Here is a 17,373-nt window from a genome sequence, read left to right on the forward strand (position 1 = left end):
CATAAGGAGACGTAACAACAGCTGGATGGGGAAGAGCGCTGGCCCCAATCTATAGATGACAGTCAGAATTGATTTTAGAATTATGTGGTCTCTGCTCGGCCATTACAGATCTTCCCGATACATTTGGCAAGAAAAAAATAATTCCACTATAAGTTAAGAGTACCCTGACACAATGTATACTTGACCGGTACACTTTTCACAAGGGATGACGTCCACGAACGTCCTAGCATGCAACCAACGCCCGCAGTTGATACGTTTGGTATTTGTGAAATCAACTCGGAAAATATCAATTTTGCAATTGCCAACTGTACCAAGTTGATGACAGGAGACTGGCAGAGTGAGTGAGTGAGTACGGTTTAATATTAACGCATCCTCTTCCCACAGATGTTACTCCTGCCATAACTTCCTACGTCTTCCCACAGATGTTAGTCCTGCCATATCTTCCTACGTCTTCCCACAGATGTTACTCCTGCCATATCTTCCTACGTCTTCCCACAGACGTTACTCCTGCCATATCTTCCTACGTCTTCCCACAGATGTTAGTCCTGCCATATCTTCCTACGTCAGGAGTAACCTCTGTGGGAAGAGAATGGGTTTAACGTCGCTTTTATCAATATCACGGCCAGGGATACCAGAAATGGGCTTTATATATTGCTTGCATGTGGGATCTCGAACCCAGGTCTTTGGTGTGATGCTTTAACCACTAGGCTACCCCACCGCCCCGAGACTGGTAGAGGTTGGTATTAACATGCATCAACTGAAGTTGCCTGTATATGGACTCTAAACGTGTGCGTGAGTTTTGTTTTACGCGGATTTCAGCAATGCATGTACAATGTGACACTCTCCCTCCATCCCCCCAACTAAAATTAATGTGTAAAGTAAGTGAGCCCCTGATTGTCTTGTACAAAAATCATTGCCCCCCTCCCTACAGAACATGTGTACAAAATTGATGTCCCCTACCTCTACCTCCCCAGAACAAAATGGGTGACACCCCCATATTCTATTGAGTGAGTGAATTGAGAATTTACACCGCACTCAGCAATATTCCAGCTATATGGCGGCGGTCTGTAAATTGTCGAGTCTGGACCAGACAATCCAGTGATCAACATCATGGATCGATCTGCGCAATTGGGAAACGATGACATGTGGCAACCAAGTCAGCGAGCCTGGCCACCAGATCCCGTTAGTCGCCTCTTTATAGTCGTCATTATGTCAAGCACGGGTTACTGAAGGCATATTCTACCCCCGGACCTTCACGGGTCATTTCGTATTACAGATATATGTTCCAGTATGGTGACATTATCTCGACCTAATCATTAATCTACTCATGATTGTATGAGTGCAGACCCGTGAAGAGCCGGGTTAAAATCGATATTTAGAAACCCATGCTTTTCGTAAGATCTGATTAACGGGATCGGATGGTCAGGCTCCGTGGCTTGGTTGACACGTCATCGGTTCCCACTTGCGCAGATCGATGCTTATTTATAGACCTCCGCCACATAGCTAGAATATTGCTGAGTGGTGTACAACTAAACTAACTGTATAAGTGTAGTTTCAGTTAGTCTGATATCATGTCTAATTAGACCTGACAGAAAGTGAAATGTCACGCCTATTTCATTCCTGATAAGAAATGAGGTAACCGTAAACATACCTCACTTGCAACAAACACATATATCATTATGGGAAGCGTTCATTTAAACGACGCATCCCTGTGACGGTAAATGACAGATACTATATCTGTCTGACAATGTGCCGTCAAATTGAGTTGCAGTATGTCTTGCATGAATTAGTTCTCCCACTCAGCACCCTATCCAAACTGAATTATAGAAACGTTAATACGAAACATCTCAGTTAAAAAATCCGTTTGTGAATGTGAAACATACATTCATGGAATACTTATAACCAGGGTTGAATCCAGTGCATGCCTAGGGGCAGATAACTCTCACAAGAGGTTGAAGAGGGGACTCTTACTTTAAGGAGGAATTGATTGGCAGTTAAGTACTGGGTACCTGTCTGCGGAAGTAAAGAAAGAAGAGTTCTTTATTTGACAGGTATTTGCTAAGCGGTAAGGTATGCGCTGGCCATTCTGACTTCCTGGTGCAGTGCCACAAACCTGCTTTGTACTTATTAATTTGCACCTGAACCCACACCTCCTTCGTACTTTTTCAACATTATTTCCAATTTTTCTATTTTCTGCCCGGAAATTGCGGTTATCTGTGTGCATAGATTCAAGAGTGGATCGTGTATGCTAAAATTGATCTTTACATTTCCTCAACCTGACACACTTTCTATACTACTCAAAAATTGAAGAAAGAACCAGATTTTTTCATATATCTGTAACGTGCCGTGGAAACCTTATGATATTGCTGACGATGTTTTCTTGATTTCATGGAACATACCGAAACATAAGTCTCATTAACCTATTCAGACACTGACCACTTTTCAGCCGATCCAAATTTTCTCGTGTGAAAGTGTAAATTGACACATCAAACAATTCTTGTTAAACTGAATTCCAATTCCTTGTTTCATAAGGAAATGATATTTATAAATGAATAGTAATTATAAACTTTAATAACACCGTCTTTCTATACTTTATGTCGAGGTTCAGGCAGCATACCTTAACTATGGAATCGCAGACTGCCCATGTTGGATCAGGTCGTAAGATGAATCACAATGCATCTGACTCACTGGTTAAAACTGTTATGTGGGGGTTTTTTGAGCTTATTAAGGGCAGTTCTGTAACGCACAACGAGGTTCGTGTAATATCAGTTCCGTCAGAGAAAGCCAAACTTTTCTAGCGGCAAAGCCGCGTTTTGAGATTTCCACGATTTCCAGGTTTCCGTTTGTCAGAGCTCGCTTTACGACAGAGTATGCCGTACTACGTGTGTGCTAGGATTAGAAGGGGCCTAGTGTTGCAATATTCAAGTGCATAGACATCAAATCATACTGATTAATATTTATGAATCCACTTAACTAGACTGGTTATCGCACTAAGTTGCGCAATAGGACGGAAACAAGTAAACAGGAAACGAGACTGTTCTCTAATCAATGTTTTGACATGTGAAAGATTGCTCGTAGTACGATACTATTAAAGAATGGTCCAATGATCCCTAGGTAATGTATCGTATAGAATTTTGAGGAAATATTTAAATGGCACGATTGAAAATATTGCCTTTTTGAGATCCATCTGCCATTTAGATGACTCGCCATTTTCTAGCAGTAAATGCAGCTATGTTGAACTGTAGTTAAGTTGAACAACAGCTTGGCCAATGATGAGTGTTGGTTTACTGCACGTGCAGCACGTGTTATCACTGTATGTGGCTACTTGTTTCTGACAACTCTGATTGGCTGGTCTGCCTCTCGTGGTGCAGTGCGAAAGGTCTCCACATTACGGTACCAGTGCGATATTGGCGCCATTGTGACGGTATCATAAACAAACAGCAGAACACTCATTTGGAATATTAGTATACACAGCAAAATGTTATCCAGTTGGGATAACTCGATCAACCCATACGGCGATGTAAATATCGCAGTATCACATTGTATGGCGTACATCCTGTAACTTTGGGCGCGCCCTGCTGGGAAATGTTGCCACGTGATGTCATCAACTTCTTGAAAGGCAAACACAAACACGGTGGTATATTTCATAAACTACTCCCGCAATTCCAAGTTCATTAGGTTTAATCTTCAACGGTGTTTGCAAATACAGAGAATAAGTATTTTTACGTCGTTCTCAGACAATGTTCAAGATCTGGGGTTGAAGGGTGTCACAAGAAATTGGCATTATACATTGAAAACAATGTACGCATCTGTCTCAAGCTCACCATAACGGTTTACAGGGATGAGTATCAGGTGGCAGTTGTATCAAAGACGGCGATTGGCTGTACCGGAATAATGTACGTTATTACACACCTGGTATATATCGTGGTTGGAAAATATTCGAATTATTCACATTCAGAAGTAAAAAAAATCAGTGAGCACTAGTATGTGTGCCCCTAAATACCAGGGCAAAGATATTCACAGGTCATGCTGCTACATCATTGCCCAGTCTAGCTGTTCCTGCATGTGCCTCCACGTATAAGAGCAACGGTATTTACACGTCTACCTGCAACTATACATATTGCCCAGTCCAGCTGTTCCTGCATGTGCCCCCACGTATATAACAGCAACGGTATTTACACGTCTACCTGCAACTATACATATTGCCCAGTCTAGCTGTTCCTGCATGTGCCCCCACGTATATAAGAGCAACGGTATTTACACGTCTACCTGCAACTATACATATTGCCCAGTCTAGCTGTTCCTGCATGTGCCCCCACGTATATAAGAGCAACGGTATTTACACGTCTACCTGCAACTATACATATTGCCCAGTCTAGCTGTTCCTGCATGTGCCCCCACGTATATAAGAGCAACGGTATTTACACGTCTACTATATATATTGCCTTTTACAGAATGTGCCCTCAAGTGTTACAGACTTGAATAAATCTCTAAAGCAATAACCCATAGCTTGAAATTTCCCAAGAAATTTGAATAACAAACTGGTGTTCTTAGACTGTCCCCTTATCCACATTTGTCCTTTAAAGGATAGAATTCCAATACATGCATGGGCTTGGAGCAAGGCTATCTATATCAGCGCCAGTATAGCATTCAGCACAGCTTGGAGCAAGGCTACCTGTATCAACGCCAATGTATTTACATGGTATCAAGCTGGATGATAAGCAGCCTTCTTTCCAAACCAATATCAGGCAAAGCCATCCTTGTTTCTTACGGGTATATGTATGTATCAAGCATGATCCTTGTCTTTGCTAACTAAACAGCATCGTAAAAACAAACAGTGACTTCCTCATCTTCGCTTTCATCAGCCGTCATTCAATCCACTTGTCAATTAAAGAACGCTACAAGAAGTTGTACCTCTGCGCCGAAGGTGAATCTGTCACCATAAACATCCACCGCTGTGTTGACCTAGTTCAAACTTGCCATTAGCTGGCCATTCCATGCTATATTAACAGCTGATTACTGGCCAGCACTTCACATCTTCCATTGCAGACTCGCGATCCTGCTCCAGTCTTTCAACAGACAGGGCCACCATAACGCGCTGTCCAGCTGACAGAGTACGTCTAATCAGAGGCTGAATTCCCCAGCACCGGACACAAATGTATAGGCTGAGGTACTTTCCACATGCCAGTCAGCCTCTGTGGTAACCTGCTGTCAGACGAAGTTAACAGAAAGCCAATCCCAGAAAGCTCTTCAGCTGAGAAACGCGAGACCGCAACTAAACCTTATTGCCCCTTTGAACAGTATCACAGTTACACAGTACGAACCAGTCACAGGCGTTGATCACTTCAGTTAAGTCCCTGAGCTGGGTATATTCTTACAGATCAAAGATCAAACTGAATAAACCCTATTCGCTTCCATCCTCAAGACCCCGTGAAGGTCCCGGGGTAGAATAGGCCTTCAGCAACCCATGCTTGCCATAAAAGGCGACTCAGCTTGTCGTATGAGGCGACTAACGGGATCGGGTGGTCAGGCTCGCTGACTTGGTTGGCACATGTCATCGGTTCCCAATTGCGCAGATCGATGCTCATGTTGCTGATCACTGGATTGTCTGGTCCAGACTCGATTATTTACAGACCGCCGCCATATAGCTGGAATATTGCTGAGTGTGGCGTAAAACTAAACTCACTCATTCACTCACTCCATCCTCAGACACCTTCAATGTAACAGCTACTTACCGTTGGTCAGTTTGTCTGCTTTTAATATTCATGTGAACTCAATTTTGTAATTTTGTATATTTGCTTTTACACTTCCTCTGCATATTAATTGATCTGGACAGCTAAAAACCATGAATATACAACGATTACATCTGTAAACGTACTTTCTTTGAAATATAAGACAAGCTACTGAGCATCATTAGGTTTGTAAATCTCAGATACTTTGAGGTGATGCAACGTCCGTATTTCCTGCGGCTGCACGCGACACATCATCAACAACGTCCACTCACGCGCATATTTCCAGTACACTTTTTTAAATATTAGATTTTTTGTAAAGTAGATAAGTAAATATCGTATGCCAACAGTGGTGAAAGAGGGTATGGGTGATGACAGCTGCTATGTGAAAATTGAAAGCGTTGAATACTTGAAACAATAGTCCCCTACAAAACGGTCAGATAATTATCATGTACGTTATAAAATAATGTTAAGGATAGAAAGACAGCAACACACTCCGATCCTCTGTGGTGCCCATATTGTGACATGTCTCCGAAGATGTGACATCATAGTGGTACAGGTCTACACAAGGTGTAACACTCATCTCGGGGGAATGGATGCGGTGAAAACAGACTGTACTTAACAAATGTCTTCGCAAGAACATGATTTGGCCTTTTCACGAAATCAGTCCAAATAATTATTGTCGTGATATTACACTGGACTTGTTATGGAATAGGTCCTTGCGAATGCTGTGCCTTGTGTATTACATTTGTTCGGGAGTATGCCCCATGTAGAGGTTGTACTTGGGTAATACACTGGTTTATGAGTAAGGCCATGTGAAATCTGTATCTGGATATTGCACATGTTTGGGAGTAAGGCCATGTGAAATCTTGTTCCTGGATATTACACTTGTTTGGGAGTAAGGCCATGCGAAATCTGAATCTGGGTATTGGACTTGTTTGGGAGTAAGGCCATGTGAAATCTGTATCTGGATATTACACTTGTTTGGAAGTAAGGTCATGTGAAATCTGTATCTGGATATTACACTTGTTTGGGTGTAAGGCCATGTGAAATCTGTATCTGGATATTACACTTGTTTGGGAGTAAGGCCATGTGAAATCTGTATCTGGATATTACACTTGTTTGGGAGTAAGGCCATGTGAAATCTGTATCTGGATATTACACTTGTTTGGGAGTAAGGCCATGTGAAATCTGTTCCTGGATATTACACTTGTTTGGGAGTAAGGCCATGTGAAATCTGTACCTGGATATTACACTTGTTTGGGAGTAAGGCCATGTGAAATCTGTACCTGGATATTACACTTATTTGGGAGTAAGGTCGCGTGCCCAGTAAACATGTATCAAATGTTCCGAGATTACAAAATGTTACAAAGGGAGCAATTGCCATGATCACCTAATTTCATTCTCAGCAATTCTCTTTTCTTATATAGTCAGTATAATGGATAAGCATACACTGGAAGTCAATCAATTCAGTACCTTTTTTAAAAAATATGTTCCCACTGAATTGCAATATTAAAGATATTGTGCCATTTTTCACATGAAGTTTATCATAAACGTTTCTGGGTCTCGTTGGTGCTAGAAATAAACCTATCGGTGTTTTGTTATGATAATGATAATGAACAATCAATGCACTTTTTCGAACAGTATCTTTCGAAGTTTTGGGTATATTTGGAAGAACCTGATAACTATCATGAACTGTATCTTTGATTCTATAAGTTTTCGTAAGTTCACTTAATGACAAAATACATCGATCTTTACACGAGTGTCTTATAGAGTGAATACCCCTGAGATGTCAATGTCCTATCAGAAAAAGAGAAGGAGAGATTAATGATAATCTGACTCTGAGCTGATATGATTCGAGTATAAGTCCGTGTGAGGCCGGATGGTTCTGTGGGTCTATACTCAGGCAACTACTATGGTGGCTCGGCAGTCGATAACTGCTGACTTCCTGACAGTGCTGATGAAGGAAGGGTAAGAGCATACAACCATGAGGTGATTGACATTCCCGCTGTTGAGCGTAAACCTCACCGTAGAAAATGAGTGTGTGGGGGTGGGGGAGGGTGAGAGGATGGGACAATACATTTCAGGGGGTAAGACTACATAAGGTAATTAACAGAGAAACAGACATCAATACATCTTACTCGTCAGAAGTTCTTGCTGGCATCAAGGACATTACTTGCCATAAAAGGCGACTATGCTTGTCGTAAGAGGCGACTAACGGGATCGGGTGGTCAGGCTTGCTGACTTGGTTGACACATGTCATCGGTTCCCAATTGCGCAGATCTATGCTCATGTTGCTGATCACTGGATTGTCTGGTGCAGATTCGATTATTTACAGACCGCCGCCATATAGCTGGAATATTGCTGAGTGCGTCGTAAAACTAAACTCACCCACTCACTACATATAGATAGTTAAATTATGGACCTGCGTTCAACACATATACTCTTCTCAGGTGTACAGACGAAGGGTACTTGGAGGATGCGCAACGCTGCTGAAAGTTTGGTCACGAAAGGGTCATTTATTAAAACTCATCTTACTTTACATGGGCTCTCTCTCTATTCCACAACACGATTGGACTTGCGGCGCTTCCCATCTTTACAATTTGATGAAATTATGTTACAGTAAATATTCAATGTGTTACAACGCTGTATGAACGCAGCTACATATGAAGCTGACATCGAAACAGTGGTAGATGCTGTACTTATATGGCACATGTGCATTGAAAGGAAACTTCAGTAACTAACTATAGCAAGTGAAAGATGTGGTGTAAGTTCTGTGGTGGTTTGGTAGTATACGTCTGCTAATGAAGATTCACTTTCCAACCAAACAATGATGGCGCGTGGCTTTGGGAGTGTTATGTCCGGCCATCAAGCAGAAAATCGGCTTCCTGTCGACACCTGTACAACTCATCAGTGGTCGATGTACCTGTTCTAGACTGATACACAGGTACACAACTGTACGCAGGCCAGTGTTAAATGGGACTATGACGATAGAACTGGTTAGTGCACTGGCGCTTTCCTCCATCTAGGAAATGCCTGCTAGTGAGCGAGTGTGTTTGCTGTGCGTTTACCAACAGACATATAACTTTAAGGGGTGGGGAGTGTCTCCATGAACCGGCTTCATGCGTTCTTCGCAAGTGTCTAATCGAACTTACACCCTCGGCAAACGCTTCAACCAAGTGGCTATTCAGTAATTCCACCTATGAAAATTACAGAAATTGTGTCTACCTCGCATGTCGCTCCTTGAAATAATTCACAAGCATGTCTAAATCTGAGTCTGAACTTGTTGCTTTCATTCATGTCAAAAATCCTTTTGCTAGAATAATATATATTATTAATGTAATTCACAAACATGAGGCTAATTGAAGACAGTGTTTGTTCTGGAGATATAGTACTTAGATCCATGTCGTGAACTATTTTTTCTCGTCCAAAAGTTCAAAATCTTTGCTACTTTATTTACAGAAAACTCGCACTGACTGATGTTGTGGACATCCGAAAAAAATATATTTTGTGCTACAAAATATATACACACATTGAAAAAGACATTTTTGCCACATCCTAAGGAAAATTTAAAGTCACCCCTAGAAAACATCGAGCAAAGGAAAAGAAACATCTGAGCCTCTAACTCTGGGGATACAATGTTTGTGACGTCTGTGAAGTTGAGGTGGGGTTGAATGGCAGACTGACCCGCCATGCCTACCGTCTCCCTGGTGTGGTAATGTGTGCTGTGCACGTGTACTCGCTGAGTCAGGAGTCTAACCTATAGCACACGTGTATATATCGGGAACAGACTCCCTGTCAATATGGTTCATGTTAAATACACGCGCGCCTTGCATCCTTGCACAGCTGCAGTCTTCCTTCCACATTCTGAAGCTTGAAGCTGTGTGGCAGGGCCATGCGATACAGCGCTATAGATGACAGACAGTTGAACCACATCACTGTGATGGGTGTCCTATAACAGTGCATATCGATGTTAGGAAGTCAAGGTATCGTTCGGTGTATATCTAGAGATATCGCTAGCAGAAATATATATATCATGTGGACGTTTGTTGAGATAAAAGCACGAACCTGGATACCCGACCGCATTGATTCTTAGTATTTTATGTCTCAATCAGAGCTTCATATGGGCTAGTCAAGAGTGAAATTCGTGTGTCATTTCTTAAACCGACTGTTCTGCAACTATAGGATTAAAGTGCACCCTGTCTGTGAGGTTTTGAAGAAAGGTGTGCAATGGTCCGCGACACAAGGGCAACCCGAAACAATTATGTAGAGAGGTGAGATAACTGCATTTCTGTTTGCACAGTCGCACAACTCAACAATTTACGTAATTAAAAAACCTGAACCATGTAATGAGGCAATGAAAGTCCCTACGTGCCTGCTCTCCGATATACCGCCTGGCAAGCGCGAGACATGGAATAACGCGGTTTAACGCAGCTGTCCGGACTCCGTTACAACATACACATTAACCAGTCGACTACATCCACCAGCTAGGATTTGTGTTCTCCATGGGAGACATGTGTTTTCAATAGTCACTACCTTTACTCTGACATATACCTCTGTAACTCGACCTCCCGACATGCGACACATTGTTGTAGTCTAGAGGAAACACCACGACACAGGGAAATAAAACTCGTCGTGTAATAACAGCCTGGGCAAATCTAATTCTGAGATAGAATAGCGTGATATACTATCGTGTAGTAAATACAGATATCGTTACATCTTGCTTCTACGTTCAGCATATAGTACATACAACATCCGGAATCAGCAAAATAACAATATTTAAACTATCATTAAACGGAATAGAATGAAAGTGAAAAACTATGAAGAAGTATGGAACAATGAGAAAACCCTGACGAAACCCTCCATGCACTATCACTACTGATAACTACTCCTAGGCCAAATGTAGAGATATCATGAAAATCAGGTAATATGATACACCTAGCCTTATCACCCATACTTCATATCTTGACCATGTTGAACACCAGTGCTTGTCACCACACATTAGACAATGTGATCAATTCTCAAGCAGTTTGTTTATGAACATGTGGACACTGTTTCAACAGTGGACTGAACCCAGTTAGTTTTTAGTAACCTGATACCTCCTGTAGCTAGTTCCACATCAACAAGAATTTTTGGCGGGTGGGAGGTGTCATACTAATTACTGAATAACATGTTTACTGCTGCTGAGAGATCCTAAAAGATAGGGACTTTTCTAACATTTGGCCTAGGACTATAACGTTAGGTACGTTTATGTCTTTACTAGACTCAGGACCTGAGTGTTCCTGTAGTATGCATATTATACCCCTGGCTGAGCCTCTCCCCACTCCGAAATACCGTTAGTTGTGTGAGGTATCAATCAGATATGACGACACAAGCGTCAAACAAACACAGCCTACAGCCGACACTTTCATTTCCCGAACCCCTACCGACGTACTCACCGCTCTTCCCGACCCCCTCCATGCCCAGGACCGCCACCTTGGTCTCCCCAAGGGATGACTTCTTCCTCCTCAGGTAGGGTCTGAGGGTGGAGCCCGTGCTCACCGTGGTCGGCTCAGACATCCCGCTGGCTGCACTCATTCTGTGTCAAACGGAAGACTTTTATGTACCTCTTCTATGTGCACACTCCGTGGTCACATGGAGAGTATTGACATCTGGGTGTGTATTCCCACAGGTTGCACAAGTGACAACAGCTTCAGGTGAAAGGTTAATTCAGGAACTTCGTTAATTCAGGCCTAACGTAAGAAACTCATCACCACTGTTCTAGCGATGTTGTTAAACCAACAAATGTTATTATAATATAATACTTAACACACAATCTTCTAGTACCACATTTACATATAATCCAAGTCTCGTGGACTGAACAGCTAAATATCCAGGTGAGTATGTCTACAGGTGTACACAGGTGTAGGCTATCCCGGTGCTGACATTCATCACATCACAGGTGAGAGTGTATCGAGAGTCAGTGAGTTCTATCACACTGAGGCAAATGTTCATATCCCTGTTAGAGGTAGCGCAGTGATATACCCAAATGGAAGCACTTCGTTGTCGTAGAACAGACCTCCTCTCCAGTCTGGCATATTCTCGCCACGGCTATTTATGAAGCTGCGCGTGGCCATGTAAATGGGTGATCCCTTCTCATCCAGCCAACCTCTGCTCTTGTCTTCTGCCGCACGTGCACGCACGAGCGAACAACTCCTGTTACGTCGGCACGTTCAGAACGCGCGAAATCCTGTCTGCAGCAGACGATAAGTCGGACGCTCAGGCCACTGAATACACGCTTAAAATAATTAGGTTGGAAGACTTATCGTTGCATTATATTACTTCTTGTGCTTTATTTCTGACCTCATTTTCCCAAAAGAGGCATTATCCACATTAACTACCCACAATACGAACTGAATTACTATTCTGAACATACTATGCAAGGAAAATCAGATATTTCGATTAAAACGGAGATAAGAAAACAAATTTGCCGGATAGGCGATTGAAGATTTAATGAAAATGTGCCTATCTTGAAATCAGGATATATCTCCGAATCCTCTCCATAAAGAAACAGATATCCAGCATGGTGGTAACGATTCCCCGGCTAAAATGTACTCGACTGCTCTTCACAGGTGTAATTTGTATCATGCAAATATTGATGATTCGAACTTATTAACATCATAGCAAGAAACTTCCAGACGTGCCTCAAGGGGCTTGGTGCTTGAACGCACGTGTTAGAGATAGCTGTATATGTTTTCTAAACATAAGTAATTGTAATCGACGTATATTTCCCAAATTTGCAAGCGTTTCCCTTCGTTACTGATACTTGCTTCCTGGCGATGGGGTTCAGCAAATATACGTCAGAATGGAAGAATGGAGTAAGGTATATAACGGTGCCACGTAGAGTTTCCACCATCAGTGTTCCCACATTCATGTATGATTAAGATGATTATTATTGAATTCCCACACCACCTAACCTAACGGTGAATACCAGAAATGTTCTCACACACTGTACCCATAACGAAAGTCGAACCGGGTCTTTGGTGTGATGAACGCATGTTTTAACTGACTCTCAGTTGTGTAATATGATACGAGTAGCTGAAAGGTCATCCTAGCATTTTTAGGTGCACAGAAACCTTCGACAGTGGGTTCGAATCTCAGGTCTTTGGTAATTGAGTGTTTGACTGCGGTATTCCAGTGATCCAGAATTTTCTTTCTGTGGCTGTTTCTTCTCCCCGGCAAGCTATCTGCCATTATTATCACCAGCGGTGTCCTCAGTATTAGGTTAAATGGAAATGATATTACTGCTTCAGCAAGTGGCGCCAATATCGTTTGCATTATGGTATTAAACATATTTAAAATTACCAGTGGATTGTGATGAGAGTTGCCACAGACACACTAATGTGTCACCCCGAAAAGGTACGTGGTGCGGATATAAAACAGGCCCCCATTAAAAGGGTTTATTGAGATTTTTTTAAAACATGCACAATAATGTCATGGACTCAGCGATTTAATCGTTGTATTACGCTGGATGCATATGCATGGTCTCTGCATGAGCTCACACTTACAGAGGTCAGTCGGTGGAGTGATCTCCACGTAACGCTGAAGATGATCCCCTCGCAGCCGGCGGTCCTGGAATCTTCGCCATTTCGTCAGTCAGTAACTTCTAATCGAACACGCCCTGAATGTACACCATCAGTCAGGACCTCCCCATCACTACAACCAGTGTAAGTACACGTTGGCAGCACTGACAGGTTTAAGGGAGAACACACGCTCGTTAAGCGCGCAATGCAGCCAATAAGTATCCCATAGCGTTACAGAGTGTTGTAGTGTTATACCACTTGGAACAGGGTTATACCGCTTAGAATAGGGTTATACCACGAAGAAGAGGGCGATACCGCGTAGAAGAGGGTGATACCACTTGGAAGAGGGTTATACCACACGGAAGAGGGTTATACAGCGTAGAAGAGGGTGATACCACTTGGAAGAGGGTGATACCACTTGGAAGAGGGTTATACCACAAGGAAGAGGGTTATACAGCGTAGAAGAGGGTTATACCACTTGGATGAGGGTTATACCACATGGAAGAGGGTTATACAGCATAGAAGAGGGTGATACCACCTGTAAGAGGGTTATACCGCGTAGAAGAGGGTTGTACCGCCTAAAAAGGGTTATACCACATGGAAGAAGGTTATACCACGAAGACGAGGGTTATACCGCTTAGATGGGGGTTATACCAGGTAGAAGAGTGCCATACCTCTTGGAGGAGGGTTATACCACGTAGGAGAGGGCTATGCCACTTGGGAGAGGGTTATACAGCCCAGAAGAGGGTTATGCCAGGTGGAAGAAAGCTGCAGCACTTGGCAGAGGGTGATACCACTTGGACGAGATGTTATACCTCATGGAAGAGGGTTATACCGCGTAGAGGAGGATTATATCACATTTCATACACAGATCTGTACACAATCATAAAACCGATGAGTTTTATGCAGGAGTGTTTAGTGGTCGTCAGAGTTTTTGATGGGCCCGACCCGTAGTTGACGGCGACGCGACTGGCAGACGGTCGTCTATATCATGCCTGCTTCTTACCGTTCAGAGACAATGGATAGCGTGTTTACCGGACAACGAACGTCCGTATGTTTCGTGCAGGAGATTGTATCGTATGGTCAGGTGTGTCGGAACTCCATCGGCCTGCGTTAACGACCATACATCTCTGTCCAACTGCCCTACCATTTCTACAATATATCCCACTTGATGTCCTTTATCATCATGGCTGGACACAATACATCCCGAATTCCTTGCAGCCAGCAACGTGAACGTGTTGCCTTGGCCCGCACGCTCCCCGGACAAGAATCTCATAGAACACTTATTGAGTGACATCATCCTTCAGCCAACCAAGAAAAAATGATCAAGGATTGTCTCTCATTGGAACTGTAACTGCGGAATAATTATTGTGAAAATGTCAAATGTCTTCAATGTGTGATTCCTTGAAACACGGGTTTAAACGAATGGTTTAAAACTATTATGAAGTTTAACAACCCAAAATAAGATGTATTTATATAATTACACACGCTAACGCTGTTTCTAATGTATAACATACTTTTAACACGTCAATAAGCGAGAGCCTCGTAGATTAACATCAGCAACGCTTGGGGAAGGTTAGTGATGTCAGGTGCTGTGCGAGGAGAAACGCTAGCCGTGAAACTATATCTTCCATGTAAAATAGTGACTGTAGGCGTCGAGGCAGAATAGTAGAAACACTCGTGAAGGCGGAGAGGTAACAGACTGGACTTGTCTCTTTTCCAGGACGTTAGTAGAAGGTGGTCATTAGCTGACGCATTCCATGTACCTTATGATAGCTGTACTGTCAAACATGCATACATACACCAAGGATTGACACTGGGCGTAAAACAGCTACCATGTAAACGAATAGCGTTTACTTAATTTTATATATTTGTTGAAACTTAAACTATTCTAGAATAACTAACACTACGACTACTTTGTTCTCGTGTGTAGTATAACCAACCAAAATATTGGTTATATCAGTATAACCAACCAGTAGTATAACCAACCAAAATATTGGTTGTATCAGTATAACCAACCAGTAGTATAACCAAGCAAGAAATTGGTTATACTACGGGGATTACTTTCTTCTGTTCGTCTGCTTCTTACAGAGACACGGACACGAAAAAAATCAAATTCACCTTTATTTCGGGAACTACAATTTTGCAACTTTGACATTGACCGTAAATTCCAAAGACCCAGCGTCACATCTGGTCTTCGTGGACGTCACAGAGCCTTCACGATCCTGTTTTCTTCCACTGCTCAGAATGTTGCTCACCATCTCCTCCTGTTGCTCGTCGACACGATTGTACTCCCTGATTGCATTGCTCCTGTGTCCAGTGGTTCGTGCGATCAATTGCTCATTCACCCCGTTGTTGAATAGTCGTGTTGCACATGAATGAATGATTTGTGTAGAAACCCGTAAGGTTTAATACATAAATACATTTATTCTCATTCAGCACGATTTAAATAAATAATTTGAAATTCATTAACACATCAAAATTGAAAAACGGACTTTAACATTTTAGTGTTGCATATGTGTACACAATATTTCTTAGACGTCCCTCACCTTCAAAGCAGGCTTCTTGACAGCCTTCTGACAACTCTAGCCAAGGTGTGCTGATCCACAGGCGCCACAGAGTACCAAACATCTGGTCGTGGTGTCTTCAACGGCCGTAGGTAGAATGATGGAGCATGAATTGGGCGCTGACTTGCATACACTTTGAAAATGGAAACAACACATTGTGTGTGGTACGTTTCTGCTAGGAGAGACACATACACTTTTAGGAGCCACTCTGAATGTGTTCAAACCTCCTTTGTTGCATTTCCTTGGCTTTTCCATGTACTGCAAATACTCGTCTGTCGAATTGCTTTTAACTGTCAACTGTTCCATGGTGAGATTTCTATGCTTGTCACCACTCCGTAAGGCAAAATGAAGGCCAAGTAAGTACAACACCGTATCCAGTAGAGTCCGAGGGGTATTTGCTGCATGTAAACCCATTAGCCACAGCTTATCTTCTTGTTCCAAACTGATTATGTCCACCTTCCTTTGCATCAAACCTAAACCTGCACTAGCCCCCGACTTCATCGCATTGTCAAGTGTGTTTCGAACTTCTTTGAACAAGTCATCGTCGAGAAAGTTGACACTTCGTCCAGTGTTGTTTAGGTGCATTATATCAGCAAAAGTAACTGGCGTAAAGTTTTAGGCGGATACTCCTTCCCATCAGCTCTCCTAGCTTCCCAAATAAATCTTCGAAGACAAAAGTTAAGTTCTTCGTTATGCAAGTCCTCAAGTTTAATATCAATCACGCTCAGTCTCTGTTCCTTGGAAGCTCCACTAAGTATCTTCTTGTTTCATGCCTCTTTCCACTCTTCAAAGAGTCTGCATGCCCATCTCATACTCTTATCTGTATTTTGTGGAAAGCTTTTCTGTCCAAGGGCAATCATCTCTTCATCAGATTTAGGATCAACAAACCGGTCTAGAAAAGGAAGAACATGCGGTTAGAAAATGTATGTTATCAACTACAGATTAGCAGAAATACTGAAAGAAACACTTTCAGATTTATTTTCTATCTTTTCGTTACAAAACCAATAAATACTGTCGAAAATACTAGAGCGGATTTTTCTCTAAGCTTAAATACCTGGATTTATACAGAGCTTATATCAGAATGATTTTAAGTCGCTGATTTTACATTTGTACCCTGAAAAGTCGTCGATAGCATTCCTTAAGAATAAATACCCCAGACCCTAGCATAGGTAGGTAAGTGGTAAAAGAAAAGTATTTTAAACAAATCAGTATACCATTTCCGGCAATTCTGTTAACGTAAACGCTTAGCGTTTAACTTTCTCGCTAGTCACTTCTTTCCTAGCACAAGTACTTTATGGCAATATTGGGTGTAAATGTACGAAATAAACTGACTCGGACTGACTGTGGTGTTGAACGGAGCAAATTTGTATATTAAAGTTTAAAGACTTGCGCTTATATAGTATGGGTGGGGTGTCATTGCTTTTGAACATATCCTGCAGGGTGGGGTAAGAGTTCCTCCCGTTCCCCCATCTCAAATAACATTTATTCATTGATACATCCTAGAATCATTAACAA

General features: G+C 42.3%; 1 protein-coding gene across 1 annotated transcript in view; it reads right to left on the minus strand.

Annotated features, from left to right (window-relative positions):
• LOC137286276 (ras-related and estrogen-regulated growth inhibitor-like) overlaps window positions 1-11,968 on the minus strand; it is a 31,462-nt gene extending 19,494 nt beyond the window's left edge. Inside the window, exon 1 of the mRNA XM_067818033.1 lies at window positions 11,168-11,968. Coding sequence (XP_067674134.1) covers window positions 11,168-11,306 — 139 coding nt within the window. The 5' untranslated portion in view covers window positions 11,307-11,968. The remainder of the gene's footprint in view (window positions 1-11,167) is intronic.
• Between the last annotated feature and the right edge of the window lie 5,405 nt (window positions 11,969-17,373).

Source organism: Haliotis asinina, chromosome 6 (assembly GCF_037392515.1).
Source record: "Haliotis asinina isolate JCU_RB_2024 chromosome 6, JCU_Hal_asi_v2, whole genome shotgun sequence".
NCBI classification, from domain to species: Eukaryota; Metazoa; Mollusca; class Gastropoda; order Lepetellida; family Haliotidae; genus Haliotis; species Haliotis asinina.